This window comes from Corythoichthys intestinalis, chromosome 16 (assembly GCF_030265065.1).
Source record: "Corythoichthys intestinalis isolate RoL2023-P3 chromosome 16, ASM3026506v1, whole genome shotgun sequence".
NCBI lineage: Eukaryota > Metazoa > Chordata > Actinopteri > Syngnathiformes > Syngnathidae > Corythoichthys > Corythoichthys intestinalis.
In genome coordinates, this window is record NC_080410.1 from 36894387 (window position 1) to 36920271 (window position 25885).

At 38.3% G+C, this 25885-nt stretch overlaps 1 protein-coding gene across 1 annotated transcript; it reads left to right on the top strand.

Moving 5' to 3' along the window:
- The first annotated feature begins 8248 nt into the window (after positions 1 to 8248).
- On the top strand, positions 8249 to 19120 carry pvalb8 (parvalbumin 8). Its single transcript, XM_057861559.1, has 5 exons — positions 8249 to 8307; positions 9340 to 9409; positions 16271 to 16403; positions 16512 to 16621; positions 18901 to 19120. Exons 2-5 carry the CDS (start codon positions 9349 to 9351, stop codon positions 18924 to 18926), a joined length of 330 nt encoding a protein of 109 aa, XP_057717542.1. The 5' UTR covers positions 8249 to 8307; positions 9340 to 9348; the 3' UTR covers positions 18927 to 19120.
- The last annotated feature ends 6765 nt before the right edge of the window (positions 19121 to 25885 follow it).

Below are 25885 nucleotides of genomic sequence, written 5' to 3' on the forward strand. Positions count from 1 at the left end.
ACAGCGGCGCCTCCAGAAATTTTTCATTGGGGTGGCCAGATAGGGCCACTTTAAAACTAAAAGCCATAATTTCATGTTTTTATGATGTTGTTGCTGTAAAAAGCACAGAAGAAAACTATCAGAAAGACACTCCTATTTATTTACTTTGGTGTATTGTGTTATATTTAATGTTACTAATGATTTTATGTGCATAGCCCATAAAAGTACAGTCAACATTTTAAGTTACACAATAATTCTGTTGAATGAATGAATGAATGAATGAATGAATGAATGAATGAATGAATGAATGAATGAGAATGCTTTATTTGGACATGAGAAAATAAAAGTAATAAAATAACAAACAAAACAAAACAAAACAAAAATCAGACAAACCAATTATAATACTTGAGATAACAGCAACAATTTTTAAGACAATAATAATAATAAATATTAGAATTTATTAATTGTGTCCAAAAAGGAGTAGGATGAAGCATTTGCTTATTGAAACCTACCCCCCTTTTCTATTCCTCAATAATATCAGCCCGCCCTATTTAATTAGGCCTCATATCAACAAAGAAATAATGCAACCATATACATAAGATGCAAGACAAAATAAAAATGAAATAAAAAGTACCAGCCAATAACAGATATGTGAAACGCCCCTATACAGTATTAAAACCCTTCCTCTTCCCTATACCCTGTGAAAACCATGTGTTTGTACCACTTCCTAAACTGGGTCATGCTTGGGCATTGCTTGAGCCCCTCATCTAACTTATTCCACAGCCTTATTCCACGAACAGAAACACAAAAACGTTTTAATGTAGTCCGTACTCTCTGATGCTCTAAGTGAAACTGCTGTACTGTGTTATGTACACTCACCGGCCACTTTATTAGGTACACCATGCTAGTAACGGGTTGGACCCCCTTTTGCCTTCAATACTGCCTCAATTCTTCGTGGCGTCGATTCAACAGGGTGCTGGAAGCATTCCTCAGAGAGTTTGGTCCATATTGACATGATGGCATCACACAGTTGGTGATTTGAGTGACTTAGAACGTGGCATGGTTGTTGGTGCCAGAAGGGCTGGTCCGTGTATTTCAGAAACTGCTGATCTACTGGGATTTTCACGCACAACCATCTCTAGGGTAAAAGTGTCTTTCGTAACAAATTTTCAGTTGGCAGAAAAAAATACATGTTTTCTTAATGTTTAAATAGTCTACATATTTTTATGATCATTATAAAAGCATTTACACAACGATATAATGCTGGGAAAGCTTAATATAAAAAAAAAAACATGCGGGCCACGGCGTTCATGTGCGTGCACAAGCAAATGCACAATACAGAGAGCCTGCTCTCGGTTTTATACCTTTTTTTTTTTTTTTTTAATTATAATTTATTAGTCTGGCACAGCGGCCCGACCCGACCCGAATGTGAATGCTTAACATTTGGGGTGGGGTCGGGCCCAAATGTTATTCGGGTTCGGGCACAAGATCTAACCTCTAAGAGATAGGACATAACATAACAATGGCTGAAGCGGAGAAAGAGGGAGCGAGAAAGATTATTGATGCACCTATGACATTGAAAGCAGACATCTGGAGACATTTTGGCTTCTACGAGGTTGGTGGGAAACTTGACCAGAGTTATGTGGTGTGTAAAAAATGAAACATGAGAATAATAATACAAATGAGGAAACTAAATCCGTTGCATCACGGGAATTGCGCAGGGAAGATTTTTGGACGTACTTATATATTTTAAAATGCGCTGAATCGATTCGGCTTGTTGCCCGCATCGTATCGAATCGTCCATGCCGCGCATTGGGATGCATCGCCGCATTGATTATTGTTGACACCACTACTAGCTGCTGTGGCGCTAGCCTCCTGCTGCACCTGCTTCCCAACGTTAGCATGATCGCTGCAGCTGCCCTGTTCGCCGGTTGTTGCTTTTTTGACTCGTTTCGAATCCTGTAAATTCAGTTGTCTTTTTGGCATGTTAAAATAATGTTTAATAATGTTTAATCCTGGCTGCTTGCTCCCCAGATGCCGCCGAAGTTTTTTTTTTTTTTTTTTTTTTTTAATGTCGGGGAGGGGCATGATTTGTCATCAACAAATCTCCGACTCTTTCAAATGACGTTAGTTTTAAAAAAAAAAAAATTCTATAAACAACATACAATTCTTGGGATTTTAATATAAATAATGAAAACTGGATATTTTCATGAATTTATAAAACCCCAACGGACGCCCCAGACAGGATGTGAAAAGTGGACATGTCCGGGCAAAAGAGGACGTTTGACCACCCTAGGCTTCTGTAATTATATAAGCGAATATACATAGTCACAAAAATGAAGAAAAATCATAAACCAGAAAAAAAAACTAACAGCAATTATGGAATCAACTGGCCAATTTTAATCTGAACTCATTGAATGTAATTGCTGATTGGAGATGAACCAGAATTGCTTTTAAAAAACACACACACGTAGTAACTTTTTATCTTAACATTTTAAAAGATGATTGTGAACATCAAAAACCTTGAAATCGATTCATATTATTTGCTTTTGCGGCACACATAAAAAAATGTAGTAGCCCAGATTTCACCTCCAGGCCGCCATATTGACGCCTATTTCTTAGAACATATAAACATACACTCACCGGCCACTTTATTAGGTACAACTTCTCGTTAACACTTAATTTCTAATCAGCCAATCACATGGCGGCAACTCAGTGCATTTAGGCATTTAGACATGGTTTAAGACAATCTCCTGCAGTTCAAACCGAGCATCAGTATGGGGAAGAAAGGTGATTTGAGTGACTTTGAACGTGGCATGGTTGTTGGTGCCAGAAGGGCTGGTCTGAGTATTTCAGAAACTGCTGATCTACTGGGATTATCACCCACAACCATCTCTAGAGTTTACAGAGAATGGTCCGAAAAAGAAAAAATATCCAGTGAGCGGCAGTTCTGTGGGCGGAAATGCCTTGTTGATGCCAGAGGTCAGAGGAGAATGGCCAGACTGGTTCGAGCTGATAGAAAGGCAACAGTGACTCAAATAACCACCCGTTACAACCAAGGTAGGCAGAAGAGCATCTCTGAACGCACAGTACGTCGAACTTTGAGGCAAATGGGCTACAGCAGCATAAGACCACGCCGGGTGCCACTCCCTTCAGCTAAGAACAGGAAACTGTGGCTACAATTTGCACAAGCTCATCGAAACTGGACAATAGAAGACTGGAAAAACGTTGCCTGGTCTGATGAGTCTCGATTTTTGCTGCGACATTCGGATGGTAGGGTCAGAATTTGGCGTCAACAACATAAAAGCATGGATCCATCCTGCCTTGTATCAACGGTTCAGGCTGGTGGTGGTGGTGTAATGGTGTGGGGAATATTTTCTTGGCACTCTTTGGGCCCCTTCGTACCAATTGAGCATCGTTGGAACGCCACAGACTACCTGAGTATTGCTGCTGACCATGTCCATCCCTTTATGACCACAATGTACCCAACTTCTGATGGCTACTTTCAGCAGGATAATGCGCCATGTCATAAAGCTGGAATCATCTCAGACTGGTTTCTTGAACATTACAATGAGTTCACTGTACTCAAATGGCCTCCACAGTCACCAGATCTCAATCCAATAGAGCAACTTCAGGATGTGGTGGAACGGGAGATTTGCATCATGGATGTGCTGCCGACAAATCTGCACCAACTGTGTGATGCCATCAAGTCAATATGGACCAAACTCTCTGAGGAATGCTTCCAGCACCTTGTTGAATTTATGCCACGCAGAATTGAGGCAGTTCTGAAGGGAAAAGCATTAGCGTTACTAGCATGGTGTACCTAATAAAGTGGCCGGTGAGTGTATATTAGGGTTGTCATAAAAACCTGGGGTCAGAAAAGGACACCCTTTTATCATTAACAGAACATAGAGATGTCTGCTTCGCATTTTAACTTAAGAACATGCCTATAACAGTTCTAATTTTCTGTATGAATTTACAGTATGTGCGTTATTGTTCCACATGCTTTTACGGGGAGGTTGGAAGCATTAGCAAATGTAAATGAATAAATGATCGGTGGTAACAGAATAGCATGCAAAGGTATCGCCTTGGCAGATGACATCATGCGGCGACAGCGGCGGCTCGAGTCCAGCTCTCGATCCGGTATCCGCCGTCCCTCTTCTGGGGGGCCGACGATTGAGTTTCTACCTTTGGCTTCCGCGGATACCGAAAGAGTGGGATGTTGTCGTATAGGAAAGGAAATGCCATGGAAGAAGGCAACAGGTTTATTGACCGTAGTGTATTGTGCTTCATCTTTTGTGCCCCAGTTTTAAGATGTGGTCAAATTTAGTTTTGCGAAAAAGCACTGAGTAAATATTTTTGTACGCGTATTTCTTTTGCGACATCTTGTGGCTTCTAGTTGAGAAAATTAACCCGTATACTGCAGAGGTACTGTATCGTGTACACAGAGTGTTCAGATAGAAATTCAGAGAGGAAAAAAAACAGGCTGGGAAGACTGAATCTGCAATAGGTAAAACGCTTTGTGTAAAGAAATCAACTGTGGGAGCAGTTATTAGAAAATGGAAGACATACAAGACCACTGATAATCTCACTCGATCTGGGGCTTCATGCAAGATCTCACCCCGTGGCGTCAAAATGATAACAAGAACGGTGAGCAAAAATCCCAGAACCACACGGGGGGACCTAGTGAATGACCTACAGAGAGCTGGGACCACAGTAACAAAGGCTACTATCAATAACACAATGCGCCGCCAGGGACTCAAATCCTGCACTTCCAGACGTGTCCCCCTACTGAGGCCAGTACACGTCCAGGCCTGTCTGCGGTTTGCTAGAGAGCATTTGGATGATCCAGAAGAGGACTGGGAGAATGTGTTAAGGTCAGATGAAACCAAAATAGAACTAGAAGGTTCGCGTGTTTGGAGGAGAAAGAATACTGAATTGCATCCGAAGAACACCATACCCACTGTGAAGCATGGGGGTGGAAACATCATGCTTTGGGGCTGTTCTGTGTAAAGGAAAGAATGAATGGGGCCATGTATCAAGAGATTTTGAGTGAAAATATCCTTCCATCAACAAGGGCATTGAAGATGAGACGTGGCTGGGTCTTTCAGCATGACAATGATCCCAAACACACAGCCAGGGCAACAAAGGAGTGGCTTTGTAAGAAGCATTTCAAGGTCCTGGAGTGGCCTAGCCAGTCTCCAGATCTCAACCCCATAGAAAATCTGCAGAGGGAGTTGAAAGTCCGTGTTGCCCAACGACAGCCCCAAAACATCACTGCTCTAGAGGAGATCTGCATGGAGGAATGGGCCAAAATACCAGCAACAGTGTGTGAAAAGCTTGTGAAGAGTTACAGAATACGTTTGGCCTCCGTTATTGCCAACAAAGGGTACATAACAAAGTATTGAGATGAACGTTTGGTATGACCAAATACTTATTTTCCACCATGATTTGCAAATAAATTCTTTAAAAATCAAACAAAGTGATTTTCTGTTTTTTTTTTTTTTTCCACATTCTGTCGCTCATGGTTGAGGTTTACCCATGTTGACAATTACAGGCCTCTCAAATATTTTCAAGTGGGAGAACTTGCACAATTAGTGGTGACTACATACTTGTTTGCCCTACTGCAGGAGTGTCCAAACTTCTTGCAAAGGGGGCCAGATTTGGCGTGGTAAAAATGTGGGGGACCGACCTTGGCTGATGTCCTTTACGTAGAACAATATATTTAAGCCAAATTTAGCAAGCCATTCAGTGTGTCACATTTGCTTTATTATTTTCTTAATGAATAATTTCAACAATCTCTCTTTCGACTCTTGGGCTCTTGCGAAATACTGCTGCTGTGAAATTAAACTAGCTTCAAGTTGCTTCAATTTTTCGCTGCGTATCTTCCCTGTAATCTTGTCGTACATGTCAGCCTGTCTTGTTTGGTAATATCGCCTCACATTGAAATCTTCAAAAACAGCGACTGTCTCTTTGCAAATGAGGCAAGACACAGTTGTTGCATATTTTAGTGAAGAAATAGTCCAATTTCCACCTATCCTTGATGCGTCGGCCGTCACAGTCAACTTTTTTTGTTGATTGTCGCCATTTTAGAAAATTGGAAGTAGAGGGTCACACGGAGTAATGTTGCTTAGCCCTTAAATACCTGCAACATGAAGTAATTATCAGAGAATCCCAAAATTTGAAAAATAAGGTACTAATGAAACTTTTTTTCAAATTTGTGAAAAGAAAAGTCGAAATGAATATGTGTAATAAGTAGAGATGTCGGGATGCCAATCGATCGGGTCCGATCACGTCATTTTCAAAGTATCGGAATCGGCAAAAAAATATCGGACATGCCTTTTTTTAATATACAGTACTGTGCAAAAGTTTTAGGCAGGACACCTGCCTAAAACTTTTGCACAGCGGTAATTAATTTATTTTAAAATTTAACCAAATTAAAATATTTAACGCAATTAACGCATGCGCTGCACGACCCACTCACGCAATGTCACGTTCAATCTGTAATGGCGCCGTTTTACCTATATATAGAGCTAAAAGGCAGCGTAACATGAGTAGAGTGAATTTTGGCAGCCTTTGGAACCTTTTTGTAATTGGCTAAAGCCTTACAATCCCTCTCCCTACGATTAGAAATATCGTGGGAACCAATGTGGGGAAGAAAGGTAGTAATTGATCTTTTTCTTAACACCCTATGTTATTTCCCAACGCAGAGAAGATGTATCAATTGGTGCCACGACACACAGTCATGGTTGCACTTCCCATCATGCATTTGGACAGAACAGTTAAATGGCTACAATATCATTTACTGAAAGCTCAACAAGTACACTAGATGGCAATATTTAGTCACAATATACAAAGTCACAAGTTTTTCTATCCATGGATCCCTCTCACAGAAAGAATGTTAATAATGTAAATGCCATCTTGAGGATTTATTGTCATAATATACAAATACAGTACTTATGTACTGTATGTTGAATGTATATATTTGTCCGAGTTTTATTCATTTTTTTCTTAATGCATTGCCAAAATATATATGATTTGGAAAAATTATCGGGAATGATTGGAAATGAATCGAGAGCCAAAAAAAGCAATCGGATCGGGATATATCGGGATCGGCGATACTGAAACTAAAACGATCAGGATCGGATCGGGAGAAAAAAAACATGATCGGAACAACCCTAGTAATAAACGTTCTAATATCTATAACCCATGCTAAATCATGTTTTTTTTTCTATGAAACCTGCAGATGCATGTGTCGACTTGCATCCATCATTTTTTTTTTTTTCAAAAAGAAATGTCGAAATTCTAAATTAGTCTGAAAATCATGAAATTTTAAGTGTATCAAATGCGATACATTTTTCAATAAAGGGTTAAAGTGCTGCTGCCTTTTAGTGGGTAAATGAGGAGCAGCATTTCGTGTGTAAGCTACTTCTTATGCTGGTTGCAGTACTGCTGACCATTTTTTTAAGTCTGTGTGTGGGTCAGATGTTATTGATTTTATGACAGAGGCTGGGGGCCGAATGAAATTTGACCACTGGCCGCATTTGGCCCTCGGGCCGGACTTTGGACATGTCTGCCCTACTGTATTTAGCATTGATAATTTATCAATGAATTAGGTTCATATTTGTGAGAAATGTCACCCAATCTGTTTGGTCTCAATGTCCCGTCCCCAGCAAAATGTGTACATGCAAGTTACGCTGTTATTTGTCCATAGGTTGAGACCAAACTTTGCTTCTGTCTTTTTAAGTTCAATTTAAACCACTAAATGTTTCACAAAACTTATCAAAAATAAATTTCCTTGTCTCATACAAAGGAACCTAATCTGTCCATTTTACTCCAAACTAAGTTTTCTACTCTTTAAACATGCAGCTTTGTCATTATCCTTCCACTTTCCAAATATCATTTACTCCAACTCAAGTAAACCAGCATGTTTCTAATGTCTTCAAATGACAGGTTGTGACGTCTTCTATAAGATTGGTTTAGATAGTCGGGGGGCCATGTTTGACTTGTAAACCTGAAAAGTAGGAAGTGAAGCAAGTGGACTATTCTTCATTTGAGTGGATTTGCTCTGGGCGACGGCGTTCCGCACGTCCTAGGGTCCCGTCTCTTCTCTTCTTCTTCTGCCGTGGGCGTTTATAAATAGTAAAGGTTAATTAGGTAGCTGGGAAACAGGATCGGGGCGGCCAGTTAGAATTCGATCCGTCGACAGGTAACTCAAGCAAAGCCCATTGTCAGTATAAAAGCCACCTTGACGGACACTGTTCACCACTCAAGCCTTACCTCATCTCTCTGCTGCATCAACAACCGGCGAGCAAGCCGTCCAACTTGGTAAGCTGGAAATTGCTTTTTTTCCAATGTAACTCTTTGACGGTGATAGACGTCCAATCCATTTGTACTGGGAAAGGTTGGCAGCGATCAAATTATCCCCAGTCCAAAAAGATTGGACGTCTATTGCCTTTAATGTGTGTTTTACTGTAAATGTTAATCTCCTTGAACTACTAACTACCACAGCACATACTGCACAAACATTTGGGCTGGCAGTGAACAAATTAATCAAAAAAGGAGAAGTGTGTAAATTTTCTGTTTGATTTTTATGTGTTATTTATTTATTTTTTTATTTAAAAGAAGAGATAAAAACTGGAAATATTTTCTGATTTGTCTACTGTCGCTAATGGGTGTTTTTACTACTAATGTTAATCTCCTTGAACTACTAACTACAACAACACATACTCTAATACTGCACATATATTTGGGCTGGCAGGAAATTAGTTAATCAAAAAACGAGAGGGGTGTAAATTTTCTCTTTAATTTTCATGTTCTTTTTTTTTTTTTTTTTTTTTTAAAGAAGAAAATATTTTCTGATTTGTCTATTGCCATAATTGGGGGTTCTTAATATTAATTTTACTAACTACCATAACACTTACTAAGTGAATACTGTACATATATCTGGGTTGGTAGTGAATGAGTTAATCAAAAAACAAAGAAAAAAATTAAAATGTTCGGTTTTTATTTTTAAATTGTTTAAACATTTTAAGACAACAAAACAAAACAAGCAATAAATATTCTCTCACTTTTTATGTTCATTTTTATATGTTAAAGAAGCCACAAAGGGGGAAAAATAAAAATATTCTCAGATTTAGATGTCCATTGCCGTTACGAGGCGCTTTTTTTGTTTTTGTTTTTTTAAGATCAATTTTATTAACCACGACTTCCAAATACACTAAATACTCTCCCAAAAAACACTAAAAGTGAATAAGTCATACTGTATATCCTTTAGTTGTCTATCAGGCAAATTCCCTAACTCCCTTTTTGCCCCCGTGGCGAAATATGACTGAATAATGATTGAACGTTTGCTTGCAGGTAAAGAACATGTCGCTGTCATCTATCCTTTGTGCTGATGCCGTCGCTTGCGCCATCAAGGACTGCCAAGGTATCATCTTGCAGATCATCATCGCTGTCTTTTGTCAGCGTTTGTGTCTTTTGCCACAAGTTGGCGTTTTACGTTTTCAATGCCAGCCATTTTCAGAAAAGTGCCCGCTGATTTAGAGGATTTCAAATTCTATACACTATTTGTTTATGAATATGAAAACACAAAGACTACCAAATGAAAGATTGCCATCTTATTTCATTAGAAAACAAAAAAAAAGTTTATTTCATACTGTTTTTCAGGAATTTGCAGTGGAACATACTGTAGGTTGCTTTCCACTACATTCACATTTTGGACAGGAAAACAAAAATTAAAGATTATTTTTCTCTTTAATGATTACAGTTGACTTTTCACATTATCGGCACTGAAAGAGTTAAACTTCAAATCAACATAGAATGTTTTGTTTTTATATGTCTCATATTTGCATGATATTTCAATCGTTTCCAACTACTCCCAACTCAAATGACATCAATGGACATCTATCAATGGCAGCCAATGTGTTAAATGATGACAAACTGTTTTAAAAGAGATCTTAATGTATGTTTTGACTCCTACAATGACATAAAGTACTTTCCACATGGTTTGTTTTGACCGGCTGAAGCGCTCCGAGTGTATATCCTCAAGGGAAAGACAAATATTGTAGAAGCCACACAATGTCACTTGACAGGAACAAACATGTTTTTTTTTTTAAATTTGTGAATGTTACTTATTGTGGCTTCAGTCCGACCACGAATGCAAAAAAAAAAAAATATATATTTTTTTTTAAATTGGAAAGAAAAAAAAAAAACAGTAATCGATAGATAATTGACTAGTGTGAAAAATAAATCCTGAACAAAGAAAAGAAAAATAAATAAATAAATGAAGGTTTTCTAGTTTCTCAATCCAGTTAAACGTAGCCACTACAAGGTATAGTTGTTTGGTTTATTCATAATTGTTTTTTTGTTTTTTTTAGGGAATTTTTGGGGGATGGTGAATGTTAATGGAATGGACGTTTGTTATCTTCACTGGCTGTGAACGAGTTAAACTGACTTCAACATTGGGCGGAAAACACAGACGAGACTGAAAAAGCAGTTTCTGCTCTTGCACCCCTCTTTAAAATAAACTGCCGTATTTTAAGCCAAAAGAACTATTGTGTTTGATAGAACAATATTTCTATATGCTGCCATAGCAATTCATGGCGCAATAAGCCCCCGAACTATTGTTAATTTGTCCGTTTTACCCTGGAAACCCCTTCTTACAGATGTCGCGTAACCGCTTTTGTTTCAACCTAGCCATAAAAAGAAGGTAAGTAATCGTATTTAGTATTCGAAATGTCTGTCATTTTGAGCTTAGAATCATTAATTGATGTCTAATATTTAGTTAAAAAAAAAAAAAGACTTTAAAAAACTATTCATTCGCATATCTTAAACTTTTGAACAAAATACATCACAATGAAAAAATTGGCGTCTGTAAAAAAGTCACGGATATCTACCTCATAACTATCGCTTAACTTTATTTTATTCGCATTTTCTCCAATACTTTAGATGATAAATAATCGATCCAAACAAAGACAAATTGAAAAATAAAACGTTTAAAAGGGTAAATGGAAAATCAAAATCTCGAAGACTCCTTGATGTCTGCAATTTCTGCGTCGCGACCCTTGTTGTATTACCATGTTTCACCCATAAAATCACCCAAAAATCCAGCTTTGGCCATTCACATAATTCGGTAATACATGCTACATTGAATTTTTGGATCGAAAAGAGGTAAGTACGTGATAATATCTCATTAAAATCATGGTGTCTTTAATTATGCTCTCCCGTGCTCTCACCTCCAGCTAGGGTTTTGCTGTTTAATTATTATTATTATTATTTTATTTTATTTTTTTTTAATTGCCCTCCTGTTCAAAAATTTTCTTCCCCCAGAAAATTGAGATTTTAAGCTTTCCAATGATGTATCACACGTGCATATTGGACAATTCTGAAATTTGGCCAAATTGGGGGTCTCTGAGCGGAACTTCGATTCACCTGAATGTTTTCCGCCATAGTTCTTTGGCACCAAAAACAAACAAAGCATTTTTTGCCTAAATATTTTGGGTAGAATTTTATTTATTTTTGTTACCTTTTTTTGTGAGAGATCATTTTTCAGTGCCATTGAAGGCTATAATCATCCAGTCTATTTTGACTGGAAGTCAGTTTGTCTATCTAAGAAGAAGAAATAAGATTTTCCCTGAATACAGGTTGTTTTATTCTTTTAATGAACATGAGATGACGACACACAATTCAAGAAAGAAAATAAAGCAATAATGCCCTAAGAAAAATACATTTATTAAAAAAAACGAATATTTAAAAGTTGTCTTGCCAGGACAAATGTCCCCGAGAACCCCACCCAGGTGCCTTCGAGAAGATCTGCCCTGAACTCTCAACGCATACACTATGTTATTTCCATTACGAATAAGCAGGCCCCCATGTTAACCCATGGAGTGGCTCACAAGAAATGGAATTTTACTAGACAGCTGTGTTATCTGTTAACTCATTTGCACCCAAAAATGTATAAATACGTTCTATTTTTAATTGCCTCAGTGTCCTAAAAACGTATTTATACGTCTTTTGCGTTTTTTTTTTTTTTTTTTTTAAATAAAAGGCATCTATAGGTTCCGATGTGTCTAAGATACAATGCACAAAGCTCAAAACCCATTTTAAAGCAATAAAACTGGCCACTGGAGGTCAGTAGTGCATTTGGTAAGAACTCATCTGGGGCCAAGAAAGGAAGTGAAGAAAAATAATCAGGAAACGGAAGTTGTAGGGATCTTGTGAAGACGTGTGAAAATTTGAGCAAATATGGAGCGCGATCGGAAAAAAAGGCAAACGACTCTGGAGGAGTGTTTTGAAATGAAAACGAAACCATCGTCAAAGAAGGATTTTAAAAAATCTATCTTGATGAGACAGACAGTGACGTCCACAACACCGTCAGGTTCCACATGCGTTCTGCGGAACTCACGTTGCGTCACTCCTTAGCCCAAGATTGAAACCAACGATGAAGATGATGAAAAAAGTGAGACCGATCTTGATCTGGACTCATCAGATTACTGAGCCTTCCCCGTTGTCATGTGCGAAAATAGTTCAACAGTTCAATAGACCCCACTCACCAACGTCACACAATGACGCGTCGCTGTATCCAGCCGCCATATTGTCCGTCATTGTTTATCCGTATTCTCAATGGGTTCAATTTGTCGTGCAATTCATGGAAGCCCCAGTGCTTTCAGACGCTGTAAACTCATTGGATGCGTTGCATAAAAGGCGTTATGTGGAAAAGCTTCAGTCTATCCATTCACCAGATCCATATTTGATGCCTAAATCGATATTTTCCGACCCGCTGTCTTCACCCTCTCTGCCTGACATCTGCTACCCTGATATCTACAACTATCTTGTCCACAGAAACTCAGCCTATTCTCACGAAACTTTGGAAAAACTTTAAGAGCAGCACTCTGAACAACATTACCCCGTGTGACCCTTTACTTCCAATTTCTATAATGGCGACAATCAATAAAAAAATGAAGTTGACTGCGATGGCCGACGCTTCAAGGATAGGTGGATATTGACTATTTCTCCAATAAAGTACGCAACAACTGTGTCTGCCTCATTTGCAAAGAGACAGTCGCTGTTTTCAAAGAGTTCAATGTGATGCGATATTACCAAACAAGACACGCTGACATGTACAACATTACAGGGAAGATACGCAGCGAGAAATTATAGCAACTTGAAGCTAGTTTAATTTCAGCAGCAGTATTTCGCAAGAGCCCGAGTGTCGAAAGAGAACACCACAAAGGCGAGATTGTTGAAATTATGAATGAAAAATAATAATAAATAAGCAAATGTGACACACAGAAGGGCTTGCTAAAATTTGTTGAAATATATTGTTCTACGTAAATCAGCCAAGGTAGCCCCCCACATTTTTACCACACCAAATCTGGCCCCCTTTGCAAAAAGTTTGGACACCCCTGTTTAACTGATGTTCCGGAGACGAGGCCAGCTTCTTTCACTTGGTACCAGCTAAATATTATTCAAAAAATAATGATGGTGGAAGAAATAAACACCTTGAATTTGAAACTGTATGTTGTCGGCGATTAGCCTCGCAATGATTTTAATTGTGGTTGTCAGCCCCAAACCCTCTAAATATATATTAAATGCATCTTACCAGATATAAAATGACTACTACATAATCTGCGGTGATCGTTTGGTGCCCAGTTTTCTCGTCGAATCAGTTGCTGCTTGTTTTAGTAGAAACCTCATTGGATAAACGGTCTGTAGTCCATCAGTAGGATCAAAAACCAAGACACATATCAGCCCTTGAGGACCGGTTTGTACACCCCTGCTCTACACTATCTATTTCTATCTATGGCTGAAAACACTCACGTGACTTGAAGTTCAGCTCTGAGACCCCCAATTTGGCCAAAATTCAAAATTGTCCGATATGCATGTGTGATACATCATTGGAAAGCTTAAAATCTCAATTTTCTGGGGGAAGAAATTTTTTTAACAGGAGGGCATTTAAAAAAAAAAAAAATTAAATAGCAAAACCCCAACTGGAGGGAGAGCACGCGAGAGCAGATTTAAAGACGCCACGATTTTAACGAGATATTATCGCGTACCTACCTTGTTTCGATCCAAAAACTCCATGTAGCATGTATCACTGAGTGTCAAGACACAGCTGTGAATGGCCACAGCCGGATTTTTTATTTTATTTTATGGATGAAACATGGTGATATGACAGGGGTCGCAATGCAGAAATCGCAGACAACAAGTAGTGGATGAGATTTTCTTTTTCATATAGTTACCCTTTTAAACATTATTTTTCAGATTTTCTTTGTTTGGATCGATTATTTATCATCTAACATATCGGGGAAAATGCGACAGTAACAAAAAAAAATACAATTAAGTAGGGTTGTTCCGATCATGTTTTTTTGCTCCCGATCCGATCCCGATCGTTTTAGCTTGAGTATCTGCCGATCCCGATATTTCCCGATCCGATTGCTTTTTTTTTTTGGCTCCCGATTCAATTCCAATCATTCCCGATAATTTTTCCCGATCATATACATTTTGGCAATGCATTAAGAAAAAAATGAATAAAACTCGGACGAATATATACATTCAACATACAGTAGATAAGTACTGTATTTGTTTATTATGACAATAAATCCTCAACATGGCATTTACATTATTAACATTCTTTCTGTGAGAGGGATCCATGACTTGTAATTCTTAAAGGATAAATGTGACTTTGTATATTGTGACCAAATATTGCCATCTAGTGTATTTGTTGAGCTTTCAGTAAATGATACTGTAGCCATTTAACTGTTCTGCCCAAATGCATGATGGGAAGTGCAACCATGACTGTGCGTAGTGGTACCAATTGATATATCTTATCTGCGTTGGGAAATAACATAGGGTGTTAAGAAAAAGATCAGTTACTACCTTTCTTCCCCACATTGCTTTCCACGATATTTCTAATCGTAGGGAGAGGGATTGTAAGGCTTTAGCCAATTAAAAAAAGGCTCCAAAGTCTGCCAAAATTCATTCTACTGCTTTTACGCTGCCTTTAAGCTTTATATATCGATAAAATGGCGCCATTACAGATTGAACGCGACAATGCGTGAGTGGGTCGTGCAGCTCATGCGTTAATTGCATTAAGTATTTTAACGTGATACATTTTTTTAAAAAATAATTACCGCCGTTAACGGGATAAATTTGATAACCCTACCTTAAGCCTAAACTAAAGACTCTGGATGAGTGTAACATATTATGTCTGTAAGGCTTTAGCCAATTAAAAAAAGGCTCCAAAGGCTGCCAAAATTCATTCTACTGATTTTACGCTGCCTTTAAGCTCTATATATCGATAAAATGGCGCCATTACAGATTGAACGCGACAATGCGTGAGTGGGTCGTGCAGCTCATGCGTTAAGTGCGTTAAGTATTTTAACGTGATACATTTTTTGAAAAATTAATTACCGCCGTTAACGGGATACATTTGATAACCCTACCTTAAGGCTAAACTAAAGACTCTGGATGAGTGTAACATATTATGTCTGTAACGTTAAATACAATTAGAAACGATTTAATTAAAAAATATATATATATTAAAAAAAGGCATTCCGATATTTTTTTGCCTATTCCGATATTTTGAAAATGACGCCGATCGGGACTTCTCTACAACTAAGCGATAGTTATGAGGTAGATATCCGTGACTTTTTTTTACTGACGCCAAATTTTTCATTGTGACATCATTTGTTTAAAAGTTTTAAGATATGCGAGTGAATAATTTTTTAAACTCGTTTTCTTTTTTTTAAACTAAATATTAGACATCAATTAATGATTCTAAGCTCAAAATGACATACATTTTGAATAAGAAATATAATTACTTACCTTCTTTTTATGGCTAAGTTGAAACAAAAGCGGTTGCACGACATCTGTAAAAGGGGGTTTTCAGGGTAAAACGGACAAATTAAAAATAGTTCAGGGGCTTCATGCGCAATGAATCTGTAATGGCAGCATATAGACATATTGTTCTATCAAACACAACAGTTGTTTTGGCTTAAAATACTGCAGTTTCTTATAAAGAGGAGTGCAAGAGATGAAACTGCTTATTCAGTCTTGTCTGTGTTTTCCGCCCTATATCAATGAAGGCAATGTCTATTGTCGCCAAGGGCAATTAAAGAGTTGAACTCACTTCAAGAATGTCCTTTCAAAATCTTGTGTGAATGAACATGTTTCATTGCCATTGATGGTGTTAGGCATCTAGAGAAAACTCAAGTCAAAAACAATTTGTTTGTTTATTTTTGTCCAAAATAGTCCTAACCTGCTAACACAGTTTGTTTTTTGTTCAAAGCTCCAGACTCCTTCTGCCCCAAGAAGTTTTTCCAGGTGTGTGGTCTTGCTAAGAAGAGCCCCCAGGATGTGAAGAAAGTTTTCGGCATCCTCGACAACGACGGAAGCGGCTATATCGAGGAGGAGGAGCTCAAGTGAGTGTGGCGTAATGGGATGCCAAGTAGATAGAATGGAGAGCAACGTCAAAGACTTCCAGATTGAATTTGCACCTTATTCTGACATGTGGATGTGTTCGCTGCCAGGTTTTTTCTGCAGAGGTTTTGTCCCACCGCTCGGGCCCTGTCCGACAAGGAGACCAAGGAATTCCTGAACGCCGCTGATGACGACAGCGACGGCCGCATCGGAGTCGACGGTGCGATAATCATGACCATTTTCACTGATATGTAGCAGTGCAGTCAAATTTCAAGGTTTCCAGAGTTAAAGCTTCTACTGACAGTTTTCCACGTTTAAAACTTTAAGAGTTTGACTGAATTAAAGTCTTATTCTAACAGAGTTTACAGCATTAAAGCTTTAACTTTACCATTTACCATTTTAATAGTTAAAGCTAAGTTAAATAAGAGCTTTGTTCTTGGAATCTTAAACTAAAAGATTTCAAGCAACACTAGGTAACTTTTCAACTTTCGTAAAATATTTTCATAACATTAGTGATTAGGGTTGTTCCGATCATGTTTTTTTGCTCCCGATCCAATCCCGATCGTTTTAGTTTGAGTATCTGCCGAACCCGATATTTCCCTATCCGATTGCTTTTTTTTGCTCCCGATTTAATTCCAATCATTCCCGATAATTTCTCCCGATCATATACATTTTGGCAATGCATTAAGAAAAAAATGAATACAACTCGGATGAATATATACATTCAACATACAGTACATAAGTACTGTATTTGTTTATTCTGACAATAAATCCTCAAGATGGCATTTACATTATTAACATTCTTTCTGTGAGAGGGATCCACAGATAGAAAGACTTGTGACTTTGTATATTGTGACTAAATATTGCCATCTAGTGTATTTGTTGAGCTTTCAGTAAATGATACTGTAGTCATGCCCAAATGCCTGATGGGAAGTAGAACCATGACTGTGCGTAGTGCTACCAATTGATATATCTTCTCTGCGTTGGCAAATAAAATAAGGTGTTAAGATAAAGATCAATTGCTACCTTGCTTCCCCACATTGCTTCCCATTATATTTCTAATCGTAGGGAGAGGGATTGTAAGGCTTTAGCCAATTAAAAAAAAGGCTCCAAAGGCTGCCAAAATTTACTCTACTCATTTTACGCTGCCTTTTATCTCTCTATATAGGTAAAACGGCACCATTACAGATTGAGCGCGACAATGCGTGAGTGGGTCGTACAGCGCATGCATTAATTGCGTTAAATATTTTAACGTGATATATTTTTTAAAGAATTAATTACCGCCGTTATTAGGATAAATTTGATAACCCTACCTTAAGCCTAAACTAAAGACTCTGGAAGAGTGAAACATATCATGTCTGTAACGTTAAATACAATTAGAAAACGATTTAATTTAAAAAAAAAAAAAAAAAAAAAAATATATATATATATATATATATATATATATATATATATATATTAAAAAAAGGCATGGCCGATATTTATTTGCAGATTCCGATACTTTGAAAATGACGTGATCGGACCCAATCGATCGGGATGCCGATCGATCGTGACATCTCCATTAGTGATGATATGTCGACTGACAACTAGTTGAATGACACCTCTTTTATATCTTGAGGGGGTCTGTATCGCTTTCACCATCACTAATTAACTTTAAGGAGGGTGGCAACCCTGCCACGCAAAAAAACAAGTGTGCTGACTGCTTTACAGCATACGTCACTTCCCATTTCCCTATTCATTATAAAGACGGAAGTCGATGCGAACGCTTTCGCACGAATTCTGCAAAGTTGGCAGAGCAACAAAGGGGCAAAATGTTTTGTCTGAGGGGGGAAAAAAGGGAGGCTACCGGGATACTCAAGAATAAACATTGGCCCAGCTTTCACTCGCTGGCGTGATGAGTCCCCCCCCCCCCGAGTTCGGTTGGGGGGGTTAGCCAAACTAAGCAACATGGTTGCTAACGTCATATGCTATTGTTTAGCCACAACTGGATTCATTACCTTATTATTATTATTCATTCTTCACACAGCCGCTGGAAACAGAAATGTCAGTTAATCGGTCTGCAGGTAACCGGGGAGATTGATTTTTTATTGATTGATAATTTTACGACACTGCGGGGGTGCGCTGGTCCTCATGGGAGACGCAGACTTCTTCAAGGCAAAACACTACAGCTTTTGTCCACCAGCGTCGCTAAAATCCGCCAAAACTGAAAAATTACACAGTGTTGGCTTAATTCAAAGAGTTTTGCTGAATTAAAGTTTAAACTTCAAGAATTAGAGCCACGTCAAAGTTAAGTTAGAGCTTAGCTGAGGAAGCTTAAAGTTAAAGCTGCAACTTTGAAACACAAACCCTTAAGTAAAAGCGTTCACCTGACTTTATAACTGTTTCCCAGAGTTAAAGCTTTAACTAAAAGGGTTTCTGAGAGTTACTGATAGCACTAATTGTGTGGATACAGATTATACACTAATTGTCTGTTTCTACATTTCTATCTCTTCTCCACAGAATTCCAAGCTATGGTCCTCTCCTAAACATGTCGGACCCCTTTCTCAGCTGTCCATCATTTTACATGTCTTCACTGACTCCCTTAATTTAAGCATCTGGTCAACATTATCAACACGGAATTCCCCCCTTTTTGTTGTCATGATTTGCCGCTCAAACAAATGTCAGTCATCAAATGTACCCAGATAAATAAAAATAATAAAACCCACTTTTATTGGTTTGATCTTGTTTTTCCCAGGTGGGAATTTTGTTTTGTTTTGAGGTGGAACAAACAGAGGATGAATGATAAACCCAATGCACAATTTATGAGCTTACGTATACTGTATAAGTCTTTGAATGTAAGTAGAGGAGCTGACCTTGATGACCACAGATGTCCTCACTCGGGCAAGATCAAATGTCGCCAGACCTCAGCTCTGTAAAATAAAACCCTGTCCAAGTTAACCCATTGGCTGCCATTGACAGATATAGACGTCCAATCCATTGGAACTTGAAAGACTAGCAGGAATTATTCGATGGCTGAGAACAATGAACAAAACTGGTTTATAAAAGTATTGGCAAACACTAAAATTTAGGCGTATTCAATGGAAAACAGGAAGGAAAATTGAACAGGTCTACACAGAATGACAATGTGGGCCAGCACAATTAGGTCATATAACAAGCTGTCTTACTTGAAAGAGGTAGAGCAAACTTTAGGCAGGATGAATACATCCGATTACAGGTGTGCAAACTTTTTCTCACATGCACAAAAATGAAAAACCAAAGTGAAATTGTCAGACACACTAAAACTTGTCCACCAAGCAGTTTTACAGGGTGTACTTAAAGACGGGATAATTTGATTCGATTCGATTCAATTCTATTCATATAGCCCTATATCATGACAGGTTTGTCTCAGAGGGCTTTACAGAGTTATTTTGATACACAGTCAGATACAGTAGATGAATGATATGAGTCCATGTCCCGGGCATCCCCCATCCTTAGACCCTCCATAGGGGCAAGGAAAAACTCAAAAAACCCCATGGGGAAAAATGAGAAACCTTGGGGAGAACCACAATCAGGAGGGATCCACTCCCAGGATGGACAGGCTATAGATGCACCAGGACTGATGATGGGTTCTAGCACAAGGCGTTCCAGTTCGTAGAGATGCAGTGGAGTAATGGAACATGAGGAGGTCCATCTAGCCAGATGAGACGGGGGTGGGTGGGCGAGGGGGTCAACGAGGACGCCCATCCAGCCAGGGGTCAGGATAGTCAGGCGGCTGAAAAAGGAGCCCCTCCCCAGACGGGAGGGGGGAAAGGGTACACCGGGTGACTAGTGATGAAAAGACTAATCAGCTAGCTATTAGAATTAGAAAAGAGAAATAAAGTAAGAACAAGTGGTAAGTAGAGTGAAAAACAGGGGATAGGATACTTCCCCCAGCGTTATAGCTCCTAGGGGAGCTTTAGACTGAACTGTGAGTCTAGTCTGTTTTCAGCTAGCCTGACCATAAGCTTTGTCAAATAGGAACGTTTTTCGTCTAATCTTAAATGTACAGACTGTGTCGGCCTCTTTAATATTAGCTGGAAGCTGATTCTATAAGACAGGAGCTTGGTAACTAAAGGTTCTAGCTCCTACTGTACTTTTAGAGACCCTGGGAACGACCAGTAGACCTGCATTCTGAGAAAGAAGTGTTCTGTTGGGATGGTATGGAACCAGAGCATCTGTGAGATAAGATGGCCCAAAACCATTAATGGTCTTAAATGTAAGAAGGAGGATTTTAGATTTAATTCTAAACTTGACTAGAAGCCAAAGAAGGGCTTGGAGCACAGGGGTGATGTGCTATCTTCTATTAGTTCGTGTTAAAAGTCTTGCTGCTGCGTTCTGGACTAGCTGAAGAACTTTTAGGGAACTTTTAGAACAAGCGGCAAGTAAGGAGTTACAGTAATCCAATCTAGATGTAACGAACGCGTGAATTAATTTTTCTGCATCGCTTTTAGACTGAGTATTTCTAATTTTGGCTATGTTGCGCAGATGAAAAAGGCTGTTCTGCAGGTTTATTTAATATGACCTTTAAATGATAAGTCTGGGTCAAATAGAACTCCTAGGTTTTTAACTGTGGTGCTGGAGGCTACACTCACATTGAAACATTTACACATTTCGATTCTTAACATTTTAGTGTTGTTGCAAAACTGACGCCTGGTGAGACGTTTTTCAGTCTCCGACTGCAGTTTATTCAGGAAAGTCACTCACAGCAGAGGTGCTGAGGATCTTATTTTGATTTTACCATCCAAAAACAGCCCTTTCGGTCCAAATTTGTCATGCTAATGCTTTTTCTCCACACAAGGCAGGCACAATGGGAGTGCGCACACATGCTAGATAGTTTACGTACCACTACTTGGCTACTACAAAGACAGCGTTCTATTTCAGCTACAGTGCGTGTTGGAGTTTTTGTATTGGAAATAAAAGCGCCCGTGTATTATAATGTAAATCCTCGCAGCTAGACGGGGCAATTACACACAAACACATTTGAAAACTAAAAGGTTCAATAAGCCTCGGTTTAACATCCACTTTTCACAACAATCAAATGAATTGCACACGAATATCCAACTGCTCTCTGCACGGCGGCAGCTCAACAGCAACAACAAACAATTATATGGCTACAATGCAAGCATGTCTTACCTATTTGAAGACACCAATGGACAATCACCTTCATTTTCGACCTCGCATTGAATTTCAGAAAATGTCACTGCTTTTTAGAGGTGCAACAGTTAATTGATTAATTGACAACTAATCGATTACCAAATCAATCGACAACTGTTTTCCTAACCAATTAATCGTTTAGGACATCAGCGGATTTTAAGGGGGGGGGCCCAGGGGGGCCAGGCCCCCCTGGTGTTCAAAAAGTGTCATTGCATGTAATTGACTTTCCTATATATACAGTATATAAAAGTGGTAAAGCAATAAAACTGCAACAAAAAGGAATGAAATGAACAAAAAAAAACATTTTTATAATGGGTCGAAATTATTTTTCGAGCACCTTAGACAGTCATTTGCTTTGTATATAATATATCTGTTGCTGGTATTTTGACCCATTCCTCCATGCAGATCTCCTCTAGAGCAGTGATGTTTTGGGGCTGTCGTTGGGCAACACGGACTTTCAACTCCCTACACAGATTTTCTATGGGGTTGAGATCTAGAGACTGGCTAGGCCACTCCTGGAACTTGAAATGCTTTTTACGAAGCCACTCCTTTGTTGCCCCGGCTGTGTGTTTGGGATTGTTGTCATGCTGAAAGACCCAGCCACGTCTCATCTTCAATTCCCTTGCTGATGGAAGGAGATTTTCACTCAAAATCTCTCGATACATGGCCCCATTCATTCTTTCCTTTACACAGATCAGTCGTCCTGGTCCCTTTGCAGAAAAACAGCCCCATAGCATGATGTTTCCACCCCCATGCTTCACAGTGGGTATGGTGTTCTTCGGATGCAATTCAGTATTCTTTCTCCTCCAAACACGAGAACCTGTGTTTCTATCAAAAATATCTATTTTGGTTTCATCTGACCATCACACATTCTCCCAGTCCTCTTCTGGATCATCCAATTGCTCTCTAGCGAACTGCAGACGGGCCTGGACGTGTACTGGCTTCAGCAGGGGTACACGTCTGGCAGTGCAGGATTTGAGTCCCTGGTGGCTCATTGTGTTACTGATAGTAGCCTTTGTTACTGTGGTCCCAGTTCTCTGTTGGTCATGGTTCTGGGATTTTTGCTCACCGTTCTTGTTATCATTTTGATGTCACATGGTAAGATCTTGCATGGAGCCCCAGATTGAGGGAGATTATCAGTGGTCTTGTATGACTTCCATTTTCTAATAATTGCTCCCACAGTTGAATTCTTTGCACCAAGTGTTTTACCTATTGCAGAGTCAGTCTTCCCAGCCTGGTGCAGGTCTACAATTTTGGCTCTGGTGTCCTTCGACAGCTCTTTGGTCTTGGCCATGGAGTGTGACTGACTGAGTTGTGGACAGGTGTCTTTTATACCGATAATGAGTTAAAACAGGTGCCATTAATACAGGTAACGAGTGGAGCCTCGTTAGACCTCGTTAGAAGAGGTTAGATCTCTTTGGCAGCCAGAAATTTTGCTTGTTTGTAAGTGACCAAATACTTATTTTCCACTCTAATTTGGAAATAAATTCTTTCAAACTCAAACAATTTGATTTGCTGTTTTTTTCCCCACATTCTATCTCTCATGGTTGGGGTTTACCCATGTTGACAATTACAGGCCTCTCTAATTTTTTCAAGTAGGAGAACTTGCACAATTGGTGGTTGACAAAATACTTATTTGCTTATATATACAGTGGGGAGAACAAGTATTTGATACACTGCCAATGGGTTTTCCCATTGGCAGTGTATCAAATACTTGTATATATATATGTATATATATATGTATATATATATATATATATATATATATATATATATATATATTTATACACAGTATATATTATATATGTATTAGAGAAAAAAATATTTTTTAAAATGAATTTTTTTCTTTGATTTAAAATATATATATATTTTTTTGATTGAAGCAACTTTTTGGGGGATTGAATGATTTAGACACAAATTTCCTAATCATAATATGGCCCAAACACAAAAAGGATTGCTTCAATCAAAGAAAACTTTTTCAATGAAAAATTAAGTGTTCAAATGCAAATTTTTCAATCCCAAATATTTTTTCGCATTCAAAAACTTTTTTCTATGATTGAACATTTTCTTTTTTTGATTGATTTTTCTTTTAGAAAATCTATATTTTTTGAAGCATCCTATTTTTTGATTGAATAATAAAGAGAAAAATGTCCTAGCCAAAATGTGTTCAATCAAAACGTTCCTTCAATCAAAAAGTTGCTTTAATCCCCCCAAAAATTGCTTCAATCCAAAAAAATATTTTCAATTAAAAAAAAAAAAATCATTTGAAAAATAAAATTGGCCTCCCCTAATTTATTACTATTATTTTTTAAATTATATGCAAAGCAAATGACCGTCTAGTTGCTAGTCACATGATCGAATCCGCTTATGGTCGCCTATTAACATTTTAGAATTTTTACAAAATTCCTGTCTTGCAATACATTTTTTCTCCCCTTAACTGCTGTACAGCACCATTTCAGAAACTTTTCTCATTTAAGTATTGTATTCTACGGCATTACAGTACATTATACTTATATACTCATGTGTACAGTGAGTGAGCGCACCTTGGAAGAGTCCATGAGATTATCCATCTAATTATCAGCTTAGTACGTCAATTATTGATGCGCTCACTACATTGTCTCCAAAAAGAAAAAAAAGTCATATTAAGAAAGGTGTATCAGGCTCATCTTACTCATTAAACCTTTTTAAAGTTTAATGTGCGTCCCATCTTCAAGTCATATCAAACAAAGAGGAAAGGGATCCCCGCGTATGCATTCGAACGATGAACTGAAGCTGGTTGAATGCTTATTTTCAAATATAGCAGTAGTTATAGTCATTTATTCTTTATCTTCTGCCAGGACAAAGTCATTATTGTGCCGGACTAACGTGTCAAAAGAAATCTAAACTTACTGTATTTTTCGGACTAGCAGTTGCAGTTTTTTTCATAGCTTGGCTGGGGGTGTGACTTATACTCTGTTGCGACTTATGTGTGAAATCATTAACACATTATTATGTCAGTTCACATGCTATTTTCACACTAAGCGCAGCACCTTCAAACTCCAGAGTTGGCAAAGTTGTCTAAAAGTGACACTGAGGATGAAGAGTTCATTAGATTTAGTGATTTGGGGTGACACTGATGGTTTGCTAAACTTGTTAGCATGTTCTTTATGCTATAGTTATCTGAATAATTCTTAATAGCTATGTTACGTTAATTTACAGGGCACGTTTTCAGTTCGTTGTTTTTTGTCATGTAATGTTAGCATCCCTTACACTTATTCAGTCTGTTGTTCTCTATTCTAATTTTATTTTAAATTGCCTTTCAAGATGACATGTCTGTTTTTTGTGTTGGATTTTATCAAATAACTTTCCTCCCAAAATTGGATTTATACGCCGATGCACTTTAATGTTTTTTCCTCTTCATTGCGCAGTTTTTGACTGGTGTGACTCATACTAGGGTGTGACTTATAGTCCGAAAAATACGGTATATATTAATGGAACTTTGTCAGGGTGTGTAGGGTTGTGTGTGTGTCTGGTTTTGTTCCCTATGGACTCCGAAAAGGCTCGACCAATTTTCTTTAATTTTTACACATTTGTACTATAAGAGTCTGGCAGCGTTCTTAGATGGGTTTGATATCTGTCGGTCTCAATTTAGTGCTGAAAAGTCATTCGAAACTCCAAACATTGGCATAAAAAATCCCCGATTTTGGAGGTAAAAAAGATGCCTCTCTTGCCAGAGGTGGGTAGTAACGCGTTGCAAGTAGTCCGTTACATTTACTTGAGTAACTTTTTGAGTAAAATGTACTTCTAAGAGTAAATTTACCAAGCCATACTTTTTACTTTTACTTTCGTAGATTTGTGAAGAAAAAAATGCTACTCTTACTCCGCTAATTTGGGCTATACAAAAGCCATTACATTTTTCCTCTTTATTCTACATATTAGATTTATTTTTTATTTTTTGCCAGCGATGCCAAGAGTAGCTCTACTAATTTCACCAATGAGACGTCGTAACAATAATCACAAAACTCCATTAAAGCAATCAGACGCAAGCTTGCCGTTCTATGATCACGCAAGCCAGTTCAATCACGTCGTCTTTAAAGCACAGTAAAAAGTTAAATATTTGACATGGAGCGCTGCCCTCAACATGATTCAGAAGCGTGGATTTAAAACTCTCTCCCATGTTTATTTGCCACCGATTGACCACAGAAAACCGGAGATATGATCCTTTTAATTTCACAAAAGTAAGTATTAAGGAACTATTCACTATTCAAACTAGGAAGTATTTTCTCCACTTGAGAGCACTCAAGCTCATTGGACGTCTTTTCCATCACTATGT

Bases quoted from the DNA above. Each gene is read 5' to 3' on its own strand.
- pvalb8 (XM_057861559.1), top strand. From the start codon at position 9,349: ATGTCGCTGTCATCTATCCTTTGTGCTGATGCCGTCGCTTGCGCCATC. The intron at 16,404-16,511 runs GTGAGTGTGGCG...GTTCGCTGCCAG, and splicing joins ATCGAGGAGGAGGAGCTCAA to GTTTTTTCTGCAGAGGTTTT. The intron at 16,622-18,900 runs GTGCGATAATCA...TCTTCTCCACAG, and splicing joins CGGCCGCATCGGAGTCGACG to AATTCCAAGCTATGGTCCTC.